The sequence below is a fragment of the Coturnix japonica genome, chromosome 1 (assembly GCF_001577835.2).
Source record: "Coturnix japonica isolate 7356 chromosome 1, Coturnix japonica 2.1, whole genome shotgun sequence".
Classification (NCBI taxonomy): Eukaryota; Metazoa; Chordata; class Aves; order Galliformes; family Phasianidae; genus Coturnix; species Coturnix japonica.
Genome location: NC_029516.1, coordinates 67,656,374 through 67,678,405, shown reverse-complemented (window position 1 = coordinate 67,678,405; position 22,032 = coordinate 67,656,374). Strand labels below are relative to the sequence as shown.

Here is a 22,032-nt window from a genome sequence, read left to right as displayed (position 1 = left end):
GCCCCTGGCCTCATATTGAAAAAAAAAAAAAAAAAAAAAATTAAATAAAAAAATAAAGCTTTGTTTATGGCCTTCGCTCCAGAATTATCCCTCCATTCTCCAGCCTAGTTTTGAGAGTGTCAGCTATTCCCCTGCTTGTGCTCATGAGAAACTTGTCCATTTTATGATGTGTAGGGCTCTCTGCAAGGGATTAGGGGAGACCACACAATTTGCTGCATTGGTCACCTGTTACAAAGTTGATTCTCCAGTAGTATATGAATAAAGGCACCTTATCACCATCTTTTTGCACATGATCTTATTTTCATTTCTGATGTGGAACGTGCTACAGCAATGAAAGCCGTGATGTAAAAATTTAAGAAAGACCACTATAGCTGCTTTTTTGAAGGGCTTTGTTTTGAGCACTGATTGTGGATTAAGAATGATGAAAACGGATGATTTATGTGTTTCAATCTTAGTTCTGTTGTCCAAAATCCATGACATATCTCTAATTTACTTTTATGACAGTAAGGTGCCATTCGGGACATAATACAGCTAATGTAGAATGGCCCTTGTCTTCAGGTAGAGTAATTATTAGTGTCCTCACTGGAGCTACATGACAATGCAAAAAAGAGTTTGAGGTATATGTTAGCAAGTTTTTCTTCCCAAACCGCAAACCTGTGTGATTGAATAAATTCATTATAGCTATGGTTTACCTGAATTATAATGACAATATGGCTCAAAAAGAAAAATAAAATCGTTTATATCTCTCTGAAAGGTACCAAGTTTGTTGTGAGGTTCTTCCAATTTTTCCTCCATTAAAAAACACTGTGTACTGTGTTACTCAGGAGAACAGTTTCATATGGGTGTGTGGCTTTGACAGCCATTCCAGGATGTAATCTCTTTATTACAATTCTTAATTCCTCTTTTAACATTAAGACAATACTGCCTTTGTTTCTAATTTCAAAATTCAGATAGAGAAGAATTATGTGAAAATTATGCATAGATAATAGATCAGTGTAGAAGATACTACAAAATAAATAAATACTATATCCAGAAGGAATAATCATTTATGTATTAATGATCCATTTAGATCTGCTCTTGGTCTCATTAGTTTAGTCACAAATATTTTAGATTCTTAAAATACTGTTTATAAGATTACTTGTCAGCATTAGAAATCATTGCAGAACTAATGTCCTTTAAAAACAACAGTGGCTGCCTTGATTATAAACAATCATCCTGAAATGCTAACAGGGAAAATGGTAATTTAATTGACAAAACTGACACAATAAAAATAAATTGTATTATACAGTTACTTGGTGACTCTGACAACATCAGCTGCAGGCTACAACTCATATTTTAGTTCTTTTTTGCTTTGGTAGCGAGGAATTGATACTGAATCCAATTAAACGTGAATGTATAGTGAGAAATATAAATATGTGTACAACTCTTGATTTTGACCTGATTTTTAACAAGTTTACTAAGTGACTGTCACTGGTGTGACAATACTGAATCAAGAATACTGATTTTACACAGATTTCATGGTCAGGTTATGGTGTTCTGCCAACAAACAGTGTCACAAACATAGTCTAAAAAAATCTGGATCTGTCCATAGCAGAGGCACACAGCCTTTAGTTTTGTTTATTGAGAGAGAAAGCTTATATGCTGCTGATTTGCTGAAGTTTAATAAATAAAGTCAACTTATAATATATAAAACAATATAAACATTTTTATGCTACATGCATATAATATAATTTAAAGTAATAACTTATATAGCAAAGAGATGCAGATTTATGTTCTTCCTATTTTTCTTGACAATGCACACACACAGGAGGTGTCTATTCTTATCCATCTCCAGCCTACAAGTTTATTGTTTTCTGAAGTCAGTGCTCTAACATAAGTTTGGGATGTCTTGCATTGGGAGTTCCAGTGCTTGTCATCAATGCCTCGGCAGCCATTTTTAACAGGTTTGGCTTCTTTACACCTTGTTTCATAAAAATATTGCTTAACTGGAGAGTTGCCTGTTTTGATTTCTCCTAGTACAGTTACCTGGTGTCCTCTAATGTCAATAGCAGATGATTTGTCCGTGACCCATAAGCTTTCACTGTCACAAACAGAATATTCCCCTCGGTGGCTCTTGTGCTCTGCATACCTTTTCCTCCGAGAGGTAATGTTTAATACCACTGAATTTCCAACATAATCCTCCGTGAGGTACAGTGGTGGTGGTTCCAGTGGTGTGTTATCACTCAGGAGAACTCGAGGAGAGCTGTAGCGTCTCTGCTGCCTTAGAAGGTCTGTATCCATTGAAATAACTGGCTGAAAGTCTGATTTCACATTTTCATCTCCATCCATCTCCTGGTGGTCCTCTACTTTCTGCACTATGTTTTGATTGTTTTCCTTGACATCTATCATCTGCTTGGAAAGCCTGTTTTTCAAAATGTCTGCCCGAATTAGTTTAAGAATGAGAGAATTCATTGAATCTTCTGGCAAACTCCTTTGATCCATATTGGTTGACTGAATGCCACGAAGATATGTAAGAAATATCACATAAAACAAGATGGACATCACCTTGTTCACCTGTAAGATCTACAAAGAAACAGAATGTCAAGATAAAAGAAATTAAATAAGATTTACTAAATGCTGTAAACATAAATATTTGGATTCATTTTTAATGTTTTATGTATTATGCAGTAAGGATAGATACAGATAGGCTATGTGTATTTTAATATATTATTTAATTTTATTCTGTAATAAATGCAAACATTTTACAATTTCTTTATTCAGTATTTAATCAACGTATCATGCACTTTTCAGAATGATCTCATTCCTTGCATAGTGACAGACGTGCCAGTTAAGTCCCATCTCCAAAAAGTTAGGTAGCTACTCTTGGGAAAGCATGACCAAGCCTTGATAGTGAACAGATGCTAAATCACTTTTGCAGAGTCTGTTCTGATGAGTGGATGATTTCAAAGACACAAGGAAAGTAGCAGACTCTCAAGCGATATAAAATGAAAAAGTTCTGACTTTGCTAGAGTGTCAAGAATTTGCATGGGTTGAAATCTCAAGATTACATCAAATTTCTTTATATCAATTGGCTTGTATCTAACCTTAAGAGCATCATCATACACTGAGAAATACAGTGTTTGAGTAGTGCTCTCTCACTCATGCTATAAGATTGAGTATTCTTGGAGAGAAAATACACAATTAAGCTGTAAATTTGTGTTTCTTATATTTTGAACATCAAAAACCAATGCTTAGGCTTTTATAATACAAGTAGGAAGTTCAGATAGATCCACTGAGCATTTATTTATTTATTTATTTATTTGTTGTGGTTCTTTTCTGGACTGGGGCCTGTTTCCTATTTTAGTTTATTTTTTTTTATAAAGTTCCCTTGTTTCATGAGTGGAGCAAAAGTGACTTAAGATAAAAATATTCATGGACAGGAGGAAGACTCTCTCCCCACTCACTGCTCTTGAAAATGAAGAGTTTTGTTCAAACAGATCAAAATGAACTTACTGAAGACTGAAATTTTGAAAAATGTGGATCCTGTGCTTCTTTTTTGTACTGCTCTTTGCCATACTATGCTTAGTGTGGATTCCTGCATTGTCTTCCCAATTTAGCTTTTCAGTATCTTCTGGAAGCCCTTTGGCCACTTCTGGTTTAATCTTTCTATTATACTGAACTTGAGAACTGTGAGCATTTGTGTAAGGAAGTGTTTTTTCCCTTGCGGATAACTGTTTATTTTGCATTTGCAATTGAATTTAAATGAAACTAATATTCACTGTCAAATATAAAATCATAGAAGAAAACCACTGACTTTGAAGCAGACCAACTGAAATTTTTAAACAGGCAGTGGATTGAAGATGAAAATGTTAAACTCATGTTGTTACAGAACTGTTATGCCACATGAGAGGCCCTGGGTGAAGTACTGCTTCAAATGACTGAAAACAGTCTTGAATTTCATTCTTCCACACTGCAAACTAGTCCACCATATGTCAGTTTTCTAGCATTCTGGAATGAAGTCACAGACTCAGAAAACTGCAGAACAGCTGACGTTGCAAGGATCCTTAGGAGATCACCTGGTCTAATATTTCTTTCCAACAGGGTCAGCTGGAGCAGCTTGCACAGGACTATGTCCAGTCATTTTATTAATCTCTTTATGGATGAACACTCCAAAACCTATTCAGGCAATCTGTTCCAGTGTTTTATCACCCTCATCATAAAAAAATTAAAAATAACACTTCTTTCAGTAGTTTCTTCTATTTCAGTTTGTGCTCATTTCTTGTCATTTTATGGAACATACTCAGTGGAGTTTATCTCCACCTTCTTTACTTTTTCCCACTGAGTATTTCTGCACTTCAGTAAGATCATTCTGAGAGTTTCCCTCCTACAGGCTGAGCAGTACCATCTCTCTCAGCCTCTCTTTGTATGATATTCCCTTCGTCATCTTTGTTTCGGTATGTCTGTGTCTCCCATACTGGGGTGCCCAGAACTGGACTGAGCACTGCAGATGTGACTTTACCGGAACTGAGTAAAGAAAAAGAATCACCTTCATTGAATTGCTGGCAATGTTTTGGGTACTGTGTGTTTTCTCAGAAGAAATTGCAGAGAAATCTGACCTTTTAAAATAAAATTTTCTATTTCAACAAACCATTTTCTGTTTAAGAAGGAAAAAAAAAAAAAAGAAGACGGGGGAAAAGGAACAAAGCAAGCCTCCTTTTAGCAACAGTGAGTCCCCTCTTTGTAGTTTGGAACTGCAGCAAAATCAGAGCTATGCTCTGTGGATGTCCTTTTATGGACAAGAAATGTGTTTTCTCCATTCTCAGTTTGTCACAGTATGAGTTCGCCTAAATCTAGACAGTTGTTTGCAGCAAAGCTATATTTTGAAAGAAATTCTTAGATTTGCAGTTACCATGCAGTTACTGTCATACCTAAATAAATGCTAACTTCATGTAGATGGATCTTAGCACCCAGACAGAGCTGCATAAAAAGACCTTTTCCGGTGCAATTTAGTTTGCCCTTGGTAAGCTACATTCTTTATAAAACAGAAAAGACATTTTAAAACATGTGTCATCCAGTAGATTTCTCATAGCACGCAGAAGAGCTAACTCACACATAATGCAACACACAAGGCCATAGAACAGTGAGGAAAGCTCTGAGAACACACCACTCAAAAGCTAAAAGCATTATTCATGCCAGCATGCAGCTGCATGTAATCACTGGTCTGCTTCATTTCAAAACTAAGTGGCACTAGCAAAATACACAAGTTGGAGCAGGTGATGAGGTGAGAAAAGTGAGACTAGAGTTCCTGCAAACTCCATTTAATGTCGTATTGCACGCAGATAGGGTTAGAGACCTCAAAATCAAATCACTTCAAATAAACTGTTTTTTCTTACCCATGGCAGAACTATGTTAATGGTAAGAATCTTTTGTTGAAAAATATTTTGTTGAACCTAAAATAAAATGTCTTATAAATTTGGTGGGAAAGGTATATAATGCCCTGAAATTTAACCAGCAGTTTAACTTAATCTTGCTAAATTACGTGCTACAAACAGTAAATTGTTTCATAACAAATCTTTATGGTTTTCTGACATGTTTTGGGGTCCGGAATTTGGAAAGAAAATGCAAAGATTGAGTTAAAGAAATTAAAGGTTTTAGTAAGCTACTATGAGACAGTTCTCCTAGGAGCTATGTTTACCTGTGAAGATAGTGGTGTATTCAGAAATTCCGGTCTAGAAAGATCATGTAAAGTTGACTGTGACACACAGCCTACTTGACATTAAGGTATATAACCTTACCTGACTTAAGTGAGTCTTCAGCATATATCAAGTATAACCTTACATAAAATTGAATCAGTATAATTATCTTTCTGTGTAATATGCACTATACCTGACCTTCTTTTTCTGTGGCTGTAGAAGATTTTAGAGATCTCATTGTAATCTGGAAAAATTGACCTAGCATCTTCTCTGGCTTTATATCAAAATGTATCCCTTATGTTTATGATGAACTCATCATTTGACTAGGAACTCAGTACTGGAAGAATATCATGGTAAATACCTTGATTCACTTTGTGCCTGTAGCCTCCTGTACCCCCAAGTTCCATTTCCATTCCATGTACTGGTAATTCAGGAAGGTCTGCTGACATATTCCATAAAACTTTTATCCTGAACTGCTGACAATCTTTGGATTTGGTTTGGTTTCATCTTTTACTATTCTATGTAGTCTTCTAGATATTTGGGATGCAGCTTTGTTGCTTTGAGCTACTGCTAGACTCTTGCTAGAGGTGATTTAGAAGACTGGGGTGGGTACATGGTTCAAAGAAGCCATTAAATTTGGTCAGAAAACACTGTGCTATGTGAATTTTGGAGAAGTACTGGATATCAAAGTAGGAAATCATTATTTTCTTCATATTAGTCCCTTTGCATAGTGTCAGTTTCCCCTTACTCAGATATGCCACCTCAGTTTTCAAAAGTGATTGAAAACATCAACAGGAGCAAAGATCCTTAGCAGAGCTAGAAGTAGAACTAAATGGCAATTAAGCCATCTGAACGGCATAGAGGACTGACTGGAATAGACATCACATTGTGGCAGGAAAGCCAGCAAAAACTGAGTATATGGAGCAGATTGTTAATGTTCACTAAACAAGTTTGACTTGGAGACTGCTGACATTCATGGCATAGCATGTAAAAAGAAACATTACTAAAAAATGTGATGCATTGCAAAGTTCTTAGATCTTTCAAGTGCAGCTTAGCTTTATTTTATTTTAATGGTTTATATTCCTGTGATGTTGACGGGGCATTGATGCTGTCTAACATATGTGTCTTGAAGACGTCCTAAATTAAGGAGAAATAAATAATCTTACCTATTATTTTCATTAAGAAATGAAATCTCCAGCAGACTCTGGTAAATTACTTTCCAATCTATTCTGACACAATGCTTTACAGAAGATTGGAAAGCTTTCTTTTGTTTTATTTGTGATGATTAAAAATAATAAATACTTTTTATTTTGATTACACTCTGAACAGTCTACACAGCTGAAGAGCAAAATGTCATTTAATATGTGCTGTGAAAATAGTGAAACCCTAGTACTGTGAGACACAGCCTAAGTATCCACTTTTAAGTCAGTGCTGAGAGGAGCCAGAATAGAAGCTGGTGGGACTGGTGAATTTTTCATTCAGCACTGTAATACCCAAAATGATTTATGTAAGTCAGCTTGAAGTATGTGGCACTTTTGAAAAAATGTAAGAGCAGCCTTACTTTTTTTTCTTTTCTTTTCTTTTTTTTTTTTTCCCAGACTGAGCATTGATCATTTGTGGTGGCTGGCTGACAGCATATTCAGGCTTTTGCCTGATAACAGTGCAATTATTCTCATTGCTTGCTGAACTATTTTCACGAACTCTTGGAAAACAAGGAGTAAAAAAAAGCTCTTTTCATTTTCTAATCTGTCCAACTTCATTGAGAAGAAATGCAGCCCTTACCTTCTGTAATGAATGGGAATGAAAATGCACAGAACGAAAAATATCACTGCATCATGAATATTCAGATGGCAGAAGATAGATTATGAAATAATCGTGTATTTACATTTGCACCATATTTCAGAATAGAAATTGACTGTTGATACAACATATGCCTTCAGAAGAATTTATTATGATAGATGGCTGCAAAGCAGTGAGATCCCCAAGAGATGCTATGATCCTCCCGAATATTTCTGCTTCTCAAGACACAGAAATTTAAACATACAGAGTTTGAAACCAAAGATTTCACAAGACACTGGCCTACTAAGAAGCCTGAGATTTCAGACATAAAATCAAGTGGGACTGGGTTATGGCAGCTCTATGTGTTAACCCTACCATTCTTGGGGACAACCAAACTTAAGCTAGAGTGGAGGAATTTGAAACAAATTCATTCCCCTTGCAAATGGGCTGGGGAGTAGGGAAACACACTGTATCTGAGGAGGAGGGACCCACAGTACATCAGTGGCTTTTAATTTAACTCAGTTGCTCAAAGCCATTTTCAAGAGAGAACACATCTCAGCACTGATAGCCTCCAGTGAGAGGTATACATATAATACACTGCAGTAATGGAATTAAGCCTACTGAGCCACTGTTGTTCACTCATTAAAAAGTTAAATACTCAAGTATGAAAAGCTCACTTGCACTTCAAATTACTTGTTAATACTAATTACTAATTACTACTTATTACATTAGCAATCTTGACCCTACTTTTCTCTACAGAAAGCTTTCCTGACTGTTGAGGGCTTTCTGAGGGACAGTGTTGTGATAATACATCTCCTGTGAGGAGTAAACTGCTTTTAGAACTGTTAAACACACTATGTAGATCTGCAGCAACTTTGGTTCTTTTCTGATGCAGCTGATTGCAACTTTGTTTGTCTGAGTTTGACCCTTCTGCAAATGTATCTTTTTGGAGATCAGAATGTAATCAATTTACAGTTACCTATCTGTTTCTAAGAGAAGGGACAGGAGCAGTTCCTCAGTGCTTGCCTTACTACTTGGAACAACTGCTTCTCACACCTTGTGTAATGGTAATTCCACTATGGCTTGACCCTGCACCTTCGTCCCACCACCACTGACATGGAATTCAAGGCAGCTGAGACCTCCCAGAGGTCTTCTAGCTATCCCACCAAGAGACTCAAATATATACACATTATTATGTGTATCATCTGCAGTATGATGTAGCTGCTCTGTGATCAGCTACAGAAGCAGGAAGACATTTCCTCAGTCACAGCTAGGTCTTTTTCTATTTTAATTTCTTTCCTCATTTATATTTTTGTGACATGATGATTACACCTGTCTGCTTCTGCCCAGAATGCCATCATGCAGTTTTGCACTAACCAGATGAGTAATTAATCTGTATATTGAGAAGGTCAGGGTGAGGCCATGGGAGGCTTGGATCCTGCTTCTTCTAATGTGTTGAAAGATTTTAGTAGAGTCAAAATCTCTGTTCATGACTTTCTACATCTGCAAAATAAAGAATTCCATGGAATGATTTGGCATTTTGTTATCCTGGATAAATACTCAAACATCCTTTGCTTTCTCCCTCAAAGAGATGTCTGTTGTTGCCCTACTATGATTAAGGATTTTATCTCTCCACATGAGGCTCGACAACATTACAGTATCATGCCCTTTATACTATATGGGAGATGTCTGTCTGTTTAGAGACTAATGAGACATTTAACATAAATATTCCGTAAATGTTCTCAATGTAAATCATCCTGTTTTCTTTTAGAGCTCTCATGTCACAGATATTTGAGCACTCCAAAAATATTTATCTGCATTAATACAGAAAAAAAAAAAAAAAAAAAAAGGTTGGGGCAGGGGGGGAGGATGCTCTTGCTCATGTTTTAAACAGACTGGAAACAGAGAGGTCAGATGTAATTTAAAAGGTTGTACAGGCATTCTGTCACAAACCTGGAGTACAGAGAATATGTTTATGTGTTTTTATGCTACACTGACTGCATCAGAAAGCCCATCTGGAATGTTGTATGGTAAGTTGATCACTAGTGCAATAACTGTGAAATGTATGGAAATAAAAATAACACCGTCAGAGATAAACAATTAGCCCCAACTTAGTCATTAGAAAGAATTAAAGCTGTAGCTGGGGTAAACAATTTCTGCAAAAGTCTTCTGCTTTCATATTATTCACTGTGTAGCTCTGAAAATTGTGTAAGGTAACAAAAAATCTAAGGGTCAAATTCATAGTTAAATCAATAAATTCCAATGACTTGATTAGGTCTGTGTTAATTTTACAGAATCTTTGCCCGTGCTTTTGCAATTTTCAGTTTGCTTGTTTGTGGTTTTTTTTGTTTGTTTGTTTGTTTGTTTTGTTTTGTTTTTAATCATTTGAAAAAATAGAAAGCACAGGAACTAAACCATGATGGTCATATAAGGTTAAATACTATTTTCATTGCTAATTGTTAATAGCAAAAGGGTCACACAGCAAGCAAATTAAATTTGCAGCAGAATTGAGAAGGTATGCAAACAGCAGTTAGCAAAAAAATATATGATCATCTCTGCTGAGGAGATGAAGACATAAAATATTGGCAAACATTCAAAATGAGAGTCAAACTAGAAATTACAAGTTAGTATACTGGGAGAATAATCATTGTGAGCAAAGACTGAAGAATTACTGAAAACTTTAGAAAGCTGTAGTATTTAGAAAGGTGCAATATTTAATAAACACAATTACCATGGCATTGCATTGCAGAGCTAGGAAGGAATTGGCCATTTTTGTAGCACAGCAGAAAAATCAGGAAAGCTGCTGGAAAGCTGGAAGGTATTGTCATATGAAAATAAAATGAAGAAAGAGCAGCAAAAAAGACTAGACTGTTTGTACAACGGACCTTTAAGGAATTTGCGCTGAATATGCGAGTTTTGTCTATATTGTGACAAAAAAGGCCCACCAGCAAACCTAGTGCAAAGATCTAAGAAAGTGTAAACACTGCTAAAAGCGAGCACTCACTTTAGGGTGTGGCAAAGTAATGCGGTCAGGAAAAATGAAACTAAACTAAAAAAGAGAAGTTAGGCTGATCATCAAAAGAAATTCTCAAGCTCTACAAGATGTTTGCAAACAAGCCCAAAGCCATATCAAAGAGGCCTGTTTTTATGTTTTGCTACAGCCCTGAAACTCCATCTAAATCTTTTTTTTTTCTTTTTTTTCTTTTCTTTTTTTTTTAAACTCTTTGACAATCCTTTCAAGTCAATCTGGATCTACTTTGGCTCAAGCAGGGCCAATAAATTGTTTTGTATTAGTCCGACAACAGTTCCTGTTTCTCCTTCTGGTAGGATATGAAAGAGTAGCCTTTTAGAGACTTTGCAAAGTAAGATATGAGGTATAAAAACATCCGAGGTGTTTTAATACTTGCATTCCCACTGGATGAATCATTTACATGCAGGATTTTTTCTTTTCAAGAAAAAAATGAGGGATTTTCAAAAACATATTTTTAGATTAGATTTTCTGGTGTTAAAAAACACAAGCAAAGAAGCCTTTCAAACTGTGAAACTCAAAATAATGTTTTGATGGAATTTACTTTGAAAGCAAGAGGATTTCTGTTTTGTTTTGCTTTGTTTTGTTTTGAAAACGGAAACTTTCCTCATCTGTCTTTTTAATTTTCTAATTTTTTTTATTATTATTTTTTTTAATTTTTTATAAAGTAAGGAATAAAGTCAAATCAAACAAGCAAGCAGAATTCCAAAGCAAGTGTCAGAACTCTAAAAGTATTAGACCCTCACTATGAAGTCCCAGATCCCTCGACCTTTTTAATGGGTACAGGCAAAGCTCATATTCAGAAGGAACAGAGATAGAGGAATTGCCAGTCGGAAGGTAAGTGACCTTTCATTTAGTTTGAATGAAAATTCTGGAACAGAACCTGGGACACTTTTGTTGAAAAGAGAGCTTCTCTTCCATTTTCTGAAGGCTTTACTGTGACCTGAGAATGCACATTTGCCTAGAAAGCAGGAATGCTATTTGGGTAATAACATATCTCTCAAGGTCTGTAAAGTACCATTTGATTAGAAGGGGCAGCATTCTGGCTCAAGAGCTTCTCCTAGGCACTGCATGAGCCTTGCTGTGTCTCCACATGTAATGCACTGCTGCCTCAGCTGTGTTCCATGGGACTGGGACTGTCATTGTGCAAGGGGCTCAGTTGAGAAGCCCTATTTCATTTTAACTAAAACTGCACCTGTGTTTGCTTTGCAAAATCCCTTGGCTCCCGGTTGCTTAAAAGCTGTGCAGAAATACATCCTTGGCAATTTTGTGAATCGAATCAAGTTTGTTTTCTGAAATGCCTCTCCATGCTCCTCAAAGGTTCACGAACCTCCAAATACAAAAGACAACATGTTAGACATACACGTGCAAAGTTTGGGATATAGATGCTGTGAAGGCAGGATTTCTGAAGGACAAGAGGCCTGGTCCAAACAAATTAAATCACCAGAAAGGTCTCATGAGTTTAGTACAAACTGGACAAGTCTTCTGCAGATAAAGGGGTGGTGGATGTGGATACACACAGTGGCTGTTGGATCCTTGCTTTTTCATACATGTAAAATGTAACTCTATTGTTTGTGTTCAGACCATAATAAGGAATTTTTACTGCACAATAAAACTAATACATCTTTCATGAGAATTGCACAGGTGCAGCAGTTTGCTCATAGCTAGCTTACAATATCCTTAAAGTCATTCTCAGAGAAAAGCAGTCTGTATTTCTTATATAACATAGGCAAGTGTTGGAAATGTAAGATTATAGGTTTTTCTCACAAAATCATAGAATTTCAGGGGTTGGAAAGGACTTCAAGAGATGATCAAGTCCAATCTCTCCTCCCCCCCTCTGGCTAAAGATTCCCAACAATAGGTTGCACTTGTCTTGAATATCTCCAGAGAAGGTGAATCTACAACCTCTCTGGGTGAGCTACTCAAGTGCTTTGTAGCTCTGTAAAACTTACCATAAAGAAATTCTTCTGCATGTTTATTTGGAACATCCTATATTCAAGTTTTAAGACATTACTCCTTTTCCTAACACAACACAAGAAGAACAACACTGAGAAGAGCCTCGCCTCATCCATTTGCTTCCAACCTCCCTTTTAGATATTTATAAACATTAAACAAATTCCTCCTCAGCCTTCTTTTCTTCAGGCTGAACAGTCCCAGATCTCTTAGCCTTTTCTCATTAGGGTGATACTCCAGGTTCCTAACCATGTTTGTAGCCTTCTGATGGACTTTCTCTAGAAGTTTTGTATCTCTCTTGAACTGGGGAGCCCAGATCTGGACACAGCACTCCAGATGTGGCCTCACTAGGGCAGAGTGGAAGGGATAGATCACTTCCCTCAGCCTGCTGGCCACACTCTTTTTTAATGCACCCCCAGGATATTACTGGTCTTCTTTGTCATGAGAGCACACATTGGCTCATGGCCAACCTGTTTGTTCACCAGAATACCGAAGTACTTCTCTGTAGAGCTCCTCTTCACCCTAACCTATAATACATTAAATTATTCTTGTTTAGGTGCACGTGCTCTTACTGAACCTCATAAAATTTCTCTGTGCCCAGCTTTCCAGTCTGTTCAGGTCCTGCTGAATGGGAGAACAATTTTCCTGGTCTGTCAACCACACCTCCTAGTATGTTTTACATACCTTATGTAACTTTTAGGATTGCATATTCTGTCAAGTTACTTTAACTGGTATTGTGATTTAACCTGGCAGCTGGCTAAGGACCACACAGTCATTTGCTCCCCCTCACCTGCCAAGGTGACAGATAAGAAAATCAGGGAAAAAAATGGTAGAACTAATGTGTTGAGATAAAACTATTTGCAAAGATAGAGAAAAGGAAAAGAATAATAGTTATGGCTATCTTTGTTTATATACATGAATGTATACAACAAGTGATGCACATGCAATTCCTCGCTACTCCCTGACTGAGGTCCAGCCAGCCCCCTGAGCAGTGGAAGAGAGTGAGATAACTCTTACCCCCTCCAAAACTCATTCTGCATGATGTTATATGGAATATAACATCCCTTTGGCCAGTTTAAATCAGCTGTTCTACTTCTGTTCCATCCCAGCTCCTTGGGCCCCTTGCTAAGAATGGTCCTGGCACTGTACAACACTGTTTAGCAGCAATTGTAAGCATCAGTATTATCATCATTGCTTTTCTAATAGAGCCTATGCTTAAACATAAAGTCATGCCAGACACTCTGAAGAAAACAATTCCTTCTCAATGAAACTAAGGCAATATCCACCCCTTATCCTTATTCCCTTACTCATGTACAGGTCCCACAGCTTCTACACATCCTAACTAATTACCATCACATATCTTCTTCTGGTGTTGTTGTTTTACTACATATATAGATGCATATTATTTCCATAGTCTGTGAGGTATCCATTTAAATTGTCCACATTATTCATACAGTTCATAACTTTGAGCTCCATCAACAGTCCTTCAGTGCAGGAGGGATTACTGCAGTACAGTGTTGGGTTACTGCATGCAGAAGCTAGTTCTGGTTCTATCACAGTTTGTTATTTTTTTAACCTGGGTACTTCTAACTGTACTACTCTTAAAAGGGCGTATAAGAACCATAATAATGATGACCTAGAATCACAGAGTCATAGAATCATAGAATTACCCAGGTTGGAAAAGACCTTGAAGATCATCAAGTCCAACTGCAGCTTAACCATAGTACCCTAACTCTAACAACCCTCTGCTAAATCATATCCCTGAGCACCACATCCAAATGGCTCTTAAACACATCTAGAGATGGCGATTCAACCACCTCCCTGGGGAGGCCTATTCCAGTTGTTTAACTACCCTTTCTGTAAAGAAGTGTTTCCTAACGTCCAACCTAAACTTACCTTGGTGCAACTTGAAGCCTTTCCCTTGTCTGTCACAAGTGAGAAGAGACCTGCACCACTCTCGCTGTAAACACCCTTCAGATACTGGAAGAGAGCAATAACGTCTCTTCTCAGCCTCCTTTTCCCCAGACTAAACAGTTCCAGCTTCCTCAGCCTCTCCACATAGGGTTGATTTTCCAAACCCTTCACAAGCCTCGTTGCCCTTCTCTGGACCTGCTCCAGTACCTCCATGTCCTTATTGTACAGAGGTGCCCAAAACTGAACACAGTACTTGAGGTGAGGCCTTGCCAATGCCGAGTACAGGGGCAGGATGACTTCCCTAGTCCTGCTCATCACACCATTCCTGGTACAAGCCAGGATGCCATTGGCCTTCTTGGCCACCTGGGCACACTGCTGGCTCATATTCAGCCAACTGTCCATCAGCACACCAAGGTCCCTTTCCATCAGGCACCTTTTCCAGCATGCTGTGACCTGAACTCTGCTTCCAGAGGGACTGAGAAAAAAAACATTCACAATGTCAGTTTTGGCATACAACTTGGCTGCCTTTGTCTGCACTTATTATCGGGCAGAACAATGTGTAGACTTCATTCAGGCCGCAATCCACAATCCACTGTTAGGCAACACTTTTCACTGGAGTTTTGCACTTGCCACATGAGACTACTGAAGGGTAAGCAAGTCTTGCTGATTTCTCCTTGGTTCTCCAGATGGCAAATCAGCTTGTGAATGGAAAATAGGGAATCCCGGTTGGTATGGTATTGTTGCCAGTGCACTGCTGTAGTAGCAACCAGCACCTGCAGTTCTACTCTTAGCAGCCCCACAACAGAAGGGTCCTCTGAGAGACCAGGCAAGGTAGACAGCTGCTTAATATCCTCTGTCTCCAAGGCAGCTATACTGAAAGCCCACCAATACCCTTCTGGGCCCTTGAAGTGCTCTATCCTGAGATAGGATGCAAACATGCACAGGGTCTCTGAGCCAGCTGCAATGGAGTCCTTTTGCTTACTTTGGCATCCAATACAGTTAACCCTTGGGATTCCCCTTTATCCCAGAAATACAGATGGGTTTTACTCCTTTATAACTGGATGGCATTAGAATATGTTGTGCACAGGTGTCCACTAAAGCTTCATATTTCTTTGGTTCTGAAGTGATAGGCCATCGAATCCACGCAGTTCAATACACCCAACTGTGCCTTTCCTGCATCTGGCTGGAGGAAGGGTCCCTCTAGTTTTGGTTATGGTATTCACTACTTATCTCTTGTGTATGAGAACCAAAAGGCATCCTTGTCATCCTTGGATATAAGATCGCACTATCATCTTTGCTGTTTGGAGAGCTGCCTGCTGGAAACTGAAGCCTCCATATTCCATGGAAGGCTCACTCTTATGATTGTCTTCCCTTAGAACTCAAGTATCCATGCCTGTAGGGTCGAGGTGGCTTTTCCATCCCACTTCTCCATATCCTCTCCATGGCCATGAAGGTAAAACCACTAGATTGTATAAGGTATGTATCCACTATATCCTCTCTCTCAAGCAGAGGAATGCTTACTCCTCACAGATGAAATAAGGGTTTGTACTGCTGGAGGAGCTGTTGAAGCTTTTTCATTTGCTTTGAGTTGTTGAACCATTTCCTCTGCAACTTAGACATAAGCCCCTGGGGAGGAAGAGAGACTATCTTCATATTGTCAAGGCAGGCTACCTATTTGTCCACTGTTGGTTTTTCATCACTTTGCTGATGGTTGTAATCTTGCAAATCTCACAGATCACTTACTGTTAGGAGTCAGATGGTTTCAGTGCCAACTGATATTGGCACTATTTGGTTCCCCACTTGAACTGTGGGGTTTGTCACAGGGCCTGGAGTGTCTACAAGACTGGTTGTGAGGGTCATGGCACCTGCAGGGCCCATCAGAAGGGTTAGAGTAACCGCAGGGTCTGTCAAAAAAGTCAGAGCAACTGCAGGATCTGTCACAGGGGTTGGAGCAGCTTCAGGGTCCATCCAGCAGGCTGAAGCAGACACCAAGTTCATTGCAGGAGCTGGAGAAACTGCAGAGTTGTGGCAAGAGTCAGAGAAATCACAAGGTCCATTGCAGGAGTTAGAGCAACCACAGAGCTCGTTACAGGAGCTGGATCAACCATACGGCTCAGTTGGCACAGGACAGGCCCCGCATGCTGCAGTGATTTGTCCCTCTTTAGGACTGCTGGGGCAACATCAGACCTTTTTCAAATATTCTACTAGTTTTTCAGGGTTCTGCAGTTGTTCAGAGGTGAAGGTCCAAATCACTATGGGTGCCCGCTGCTCCAGGCAGCTGCCCAGACCATCCCACACCCCCTGCCATGCAGAGCCTTCTCACCTTGGGGCAGATCTCTCACTGATATTTCTGAATAACTGTTTAATCTGAAACATAAGCTGAAACACATTAATGACTCACACTGGTTTGATCATCGCATAGAAACTCAAGTTTCTCAAGAACTACTGTAACTAGCTCTTGAGTTCTAGGGAAAGGGAAAGTGAAAGAGAGGCTGACAAACTGATAATACCGATAGTATAAAGACTATGGCTTCCAGAACCCAAAGATGACTGCAATGATGAATACACACAAAACAGCAGTTTCTCGGCTGCCAATTTTATCATTATATAAGTCAAAGTCACACAGCACAGCAAAATAAAACTTTATCTAATCCCCAGTAATGGCAAACAATCAGCAGGGAAAATAAGCAGCACACAGGGTGCTACACAATACAGTTTCTGGAGAAGACTCTCAAAGATCTTCTGTTAACATGCTGCAGTCAGCTCTGCTGTTATCTTAATCCTTTGTGTCCCATGCTGTGTGCCAAAAATGATAGTTGTGGTTTAACCCAGCAGGTGGCTAAGTACCACATAGTTGCTTGCTCACGCTCCCTAGTGGGTTGGAGGTGAGGTCACATTGGAGTTCTAGTGTGGATCACTTTTTTACAGTCTGACCTGCTAGGCCACATTTGTTCACTCTTTGAGGATCTTGAGATTTAACTGTTTTAACTAGCTCTTGAGCTCTAGGGAAAGAAGAAAGTTGAAAGGACAGCTGAGGAACTGCTAGAAATTGTCATCCTCTATCTTATCCAGTGCCCTGCTCCCTGAGCAGACAAAGAAAAGTGTGCAATTGCTAATAGCTGTCACCTATTTCAGCCCTGTTTGGCCTGGTTCCCAAACTAAATGGGGTGTGGAGACCCACAGACTCACACCCTGAGATGGGCCTAAAAACAAAACAGTGGCAATGAACTAAGGGAGAAAAATAATTTACTAAATATGATAGCAGAATGCAAGATGACCAGTAACAATCTAACTACCACAACATCCCATGTTAATGCGCTCCAGTCAAATCTGCTGTTACCTCAACACTTTGAGCCCCAGTTTGGGCACCAAATTGATGGTTGTAGTTTAACACAGCAGGTGTCTATGCAGATGGGGAAGGGAACTGGGGGAAAAAAAAAAAAAAAAAAAAAGCAGAGCTTATGAGCTGAGGTAAAATTATTTACTAAAACAGAAAAAAGAAAAAGGAAAATATTTTTGTATATATATATATTTATGTCTATACATGAATATGGAATTGTATGTAACAACTGATGCACAAGTAACAACTGATGCACAAGTCCTTCCAGCAGTGGAAGACAGTGAGATGAATTTTCACCTCCTTTCAAAACTCCTCCTACATGATGTCTTATGGTATGGAATATCCCTTTGACCAATTTAAGCTAACTGTCCTAATTCTGTTTCATTCTAGCTCCTTGGGCTCTTTACTAAGAATGGTAGCCTTAAACACTGGTTTTGTCTCTCCTTAAAGAGTCAAGAAAACAAATTCTTACTGAAGAAACTTGTGCATTTCTTGAAAGTGTCCTTCTGGATTCTGATCACCATGGGGGTTAGTTACATCACTGGATAACTGCCTTGCAGGTAAGATATGAGCTGTGGAGGCACTAGGGGAGCACTACACTCTGTTTTGTGAATTATCAGGTATTCAGTGTTGACAGAGGCAAGATATCATAGCTGGATGCACAAACCAAACTGCAAGAATAGATGTAGTGTGCATGAGAGCAAACAAAAGGCAATGGAATACTGTTGGCAGTCATATCATAGGCATGGCAATGCTGCAACATGAAGCTTTTTGCATACATAAGAATGGCTTTGGCAAGCACCTGCTTTTGCTATGATTTTACAGCCCACACCTTGAAGCCCAGACAAATTATGAGACTTGTCATGCAAGCCCAAGGCCATGTAAGAATTGCAGGCTTTCAGGTTTCCTTCTCAAGAGACCTAAGTTGTGGTTGGTTCTACTCACTGAACTAGTCTCTTCCTTGGCTCTTCTCAACTGACCTCAGGCCCCAACTTCCTTTCTACACCAGCCAAAGTTCAATGAGTGAGCTGATCAAAATGAGACGATCTTCTATGTCATATTTATTTCTATTGAAAGGATAGTAGAAACAATCCTTAGTCTAGTGAAGCCAAAAGTAATCGGGATGCAAGAAGAATGAAAGAAGAAGATCCTGAAAACATTGCAAAACTGTCCATGCCTGGATCAGGTAGAAGATATCAGGTGCCTTCAGAAAATAAGAAAAACTTGCAGTATACCTTAAAAAAGTAGGAAGACAATGCAAATCAGGCATGACAGTTCAGTAATGCTCACGGGCATCAACAAAGCAATCAACTGAAAGACTTGATTTTTTACTTAGCAAAGGTATGGTCCTAGCCTTCAATTTTCACAGTAGAAATCCATGATTAAAATGAAGCCAAATGCTCTTGTGCTTCAGGAAGTAGAAGAATAAGGGAAGATTACTTTGGATAACAGTATAACCTCATGGTGTAGCCTATAGAAAAAGAAATACACAGCTGCATCTCCCCAGGAGCAAAGTCCAGAATCACACTGTGTGGTAACTGTTGAGTCACAGCCCGAACCACTGACTGAGCACCTGGGGAAAGAACCCTCTCAGCCCTAGAAGTTCAGGTGAAGGCATTTCACCTGTGTGACTGGAAGGGGTGGAGCCTGGCTCCGCCTCTCTTAGATCCCATTTAAAAGCTGACTGTCACTCTAGAAGGATCTCTGGTTGGAGATCCTTCCCTCTCGGAGTCTTTCCTGTGAGCTTAGATCTTTGAAGATGGGTGAGTGCCCATCATTTGAAATACCATTCTGTCTGTGCTAGTCCCTTTGCAGTTGCACTCCTGTATTGCCCTTCTACTATGCTAATCTTTCCAATTGTAACACACACCAGGTTAGAGACATGGTTCCTCTACAAAGGTTCCTTTACAAATGGTTCCTTTACAAAGGTAAAATTTCACGTTGAATTCACAGTCATTTAGATTTTATTAGCACTCCTCCTTGGTGCTCTGGGAAGGCAAAATTTAGCATTTGTGATGAAACAAAATCCCACAAACTACACAGTTAGGAAGAGGGGAAGAGAAACAAATTACATCCATCACAATTTTTCTTCAGTCCCCAGATAGTGGTTGGCTACTCTTGATGAGTGAATTAATAAATACAAAGGAACTGTATTCCTTTTGAAGATTCTCTAGTTGGAAATTTCCTCACACATTTTGCTTTCATTTTCTCTTTTTAAAACATCCTTGCTCCTTGCTTTAGTTACTCTTTAGAGTAAGTTACTCTGTTACTCTTTAGGCTCTATATGTCACATATCCTTTGTGTGAAGCAGTTTAAAGCAAATTCTCATTTCACCCCCATGACCTGATTTTAAGGCCTTACTGCTACAAAGGGCTAATATAGATCACTTTGATCAGACTCTTTCTCTTCCATCTTCTAAATGTCATTTAACTCACCACAAGGCTTTTATTTTCCATTAAAATAAGCCCAAACAAGTCTTCATTTGTAAGTGTTCTTATTATTAACTCCCTTAAATTCTACAGGTGATTAAACAGTGCTCTCTGACTTAGTTCATTATCATACTACTTGAATTCATTCAAGTGCATTTTTGAAGTAATGCAGCACAGAAGCTTATTATCTTTTTTTTTTTTTTTTCTCCATTGCTTTTCTCTACAGTATATGTCAAGTAGGATTTGTTTAGGTTGTTTTTTCAATTATCAAAGGCCTTTCAAAAATTTTTCTATGCTTTGTCTAAGTATAACATTTTTCTTGGGCAGCTCATTCCTTTTTATTCTTTTTTCTTGGAAGAAATTTAATTTAGCAACTTCCTAAATAATTATTTGCTGTATGCCTTTACATGCATCTGCTGTGTAAGAACTGCATGTACTTCAAATTATCCAAACTGTTCAGTGCAATTAGCTAATTCAACTGGATGCTTCCTGTGCCTTTCCTTAAACACTATTTTAGATTGGAGGAAACTCCACTGCATCTAATGTAATAAAACACGTGCAAGCTAAGTGTGAGTGATAAAAGGCTGTCCTCCTGCCCTCTCTTCCAATATTCACATTCTTCACATCTGGTCTATACTGCTCGCTGTCAGTTATGTGTGTTCTGCAGGTGACAAAAAGACCAAAGAAACAGGATTAAAATAGACAACTAGAAAAGCTGCATCACTTAATCCATGGAATTTCCAAGGAACCCATATCAGAAATGTACTGTTTTACAGGAAAATCATTCAGGACTGCTCTAATTCTTGTCATTAACACAGCCATATGGGCAAAAGATCGTGGGTCTCTGAATCTGTCCTGGCAAAAATGAATTTCCTTCTTTAGTCTGTTCTGCTTGTTGAATTTAGCTATGTCCATAAAAAGAACAGAAATGAAACTTGTAAACCTATAGTTGTTGCCTACTGGGCTGATGGAGACAACCTGGCAATAATTCAGCTGAAGATCAAGACCAGATCTACATTTAAATTTTTCCTACATAGATCTTTTATTTCTTCCAAAATTTACTGAGGGGCTGATGAATATGGACTGTAGCACTATGTAAAACCTCATATTTTAGAGAGATTGCCTTAAATTAGGTGTGATGGGCTCTGTGTTGCTAAGACACTTCTGTTGTTGTTTGGTTTGTTTTTTTTCCCCCATTATCCCTACTTTAGCCACAGGGTCTCTGTTGTACACAACTGTTGTTTCATTCTTCCTGCCACATCCCATACACCTTCAGATGTCTACTTCAACAGTAGACCAAAGAAAAGAAGAAAATCCCTCTCTGACTTCTCTGTAGAATGACTTCCACAGGGAGATGTAGGCACTGCAAAACATGGACCTCTCTTCCCATGTTGTTAAGCAGATATTTTCCAACTCCAGGGAGAATCCTGGCAGTCAAAGGAGACTAGTAACTGAATGAAGAAATTGAAGCCAATTAACTGGGAGTGGTTAAAATATGTGCCTCTACTCTGGCTCTTGAACAGGTATGGAATCACTCACAGCTCATAAAGCCAAGATGATGCACAAAAGAAATTGGTGTTAGGATCTTAGTCACATTTAATTGAACTTTTCTAGTAGTGAGAGAGGGATAGTGACATTCTCTATATCTTGATTTCAGAAATACTGTTTCTTTGGTATTCAGATATTGTGCACAAATGGAATTTCAGTGCAAACTGATGCTCTAGCATAGCTAAAGATCATGAAGTAAATGTTTTCAGTTCAAAATGCCATGGTGCAGACTGAGTGCAGTTCTCTAATTCCACTTTTAATTGTGTAATTATCAGCACAAAAAGCTTTTAGGATAATTCTATTCTGTACCATTATCTTGATTTATGTCTATAGGGCATTTTATTCAAATCAATTCATGAAGCTAAGGAT

The 22,032-nt window shown here is 38.6% G+C and overlaps 1 protein-coding gene across 1 annotated transcript in view; it reads right to left on the bottom strand.

Annotated features, from left to right (window-relative positions):
* Nucleotides 1-1,637: 1,637 nt before the first annotated feature.
* Nucleotides 1,638-22,032, bottom strand: part of NTF3 (neurotrophin 3) — a 50,330-nt gene continuing 29,935 nt past the window's right edge. The window contains exon 2 of the mRNA XM_015871474.2: nucleotides 1,638-2,562. Within this exon, the coding sequence (XP_015726960.1) occupies nucleotides 1,768-2,562 (795 nt within the window). The 3' untranslated portion in view covers nucleotides 1,638-1,767. The remainder of the gene's footprint in view (nucleotides 2,563-22,032) is intronic.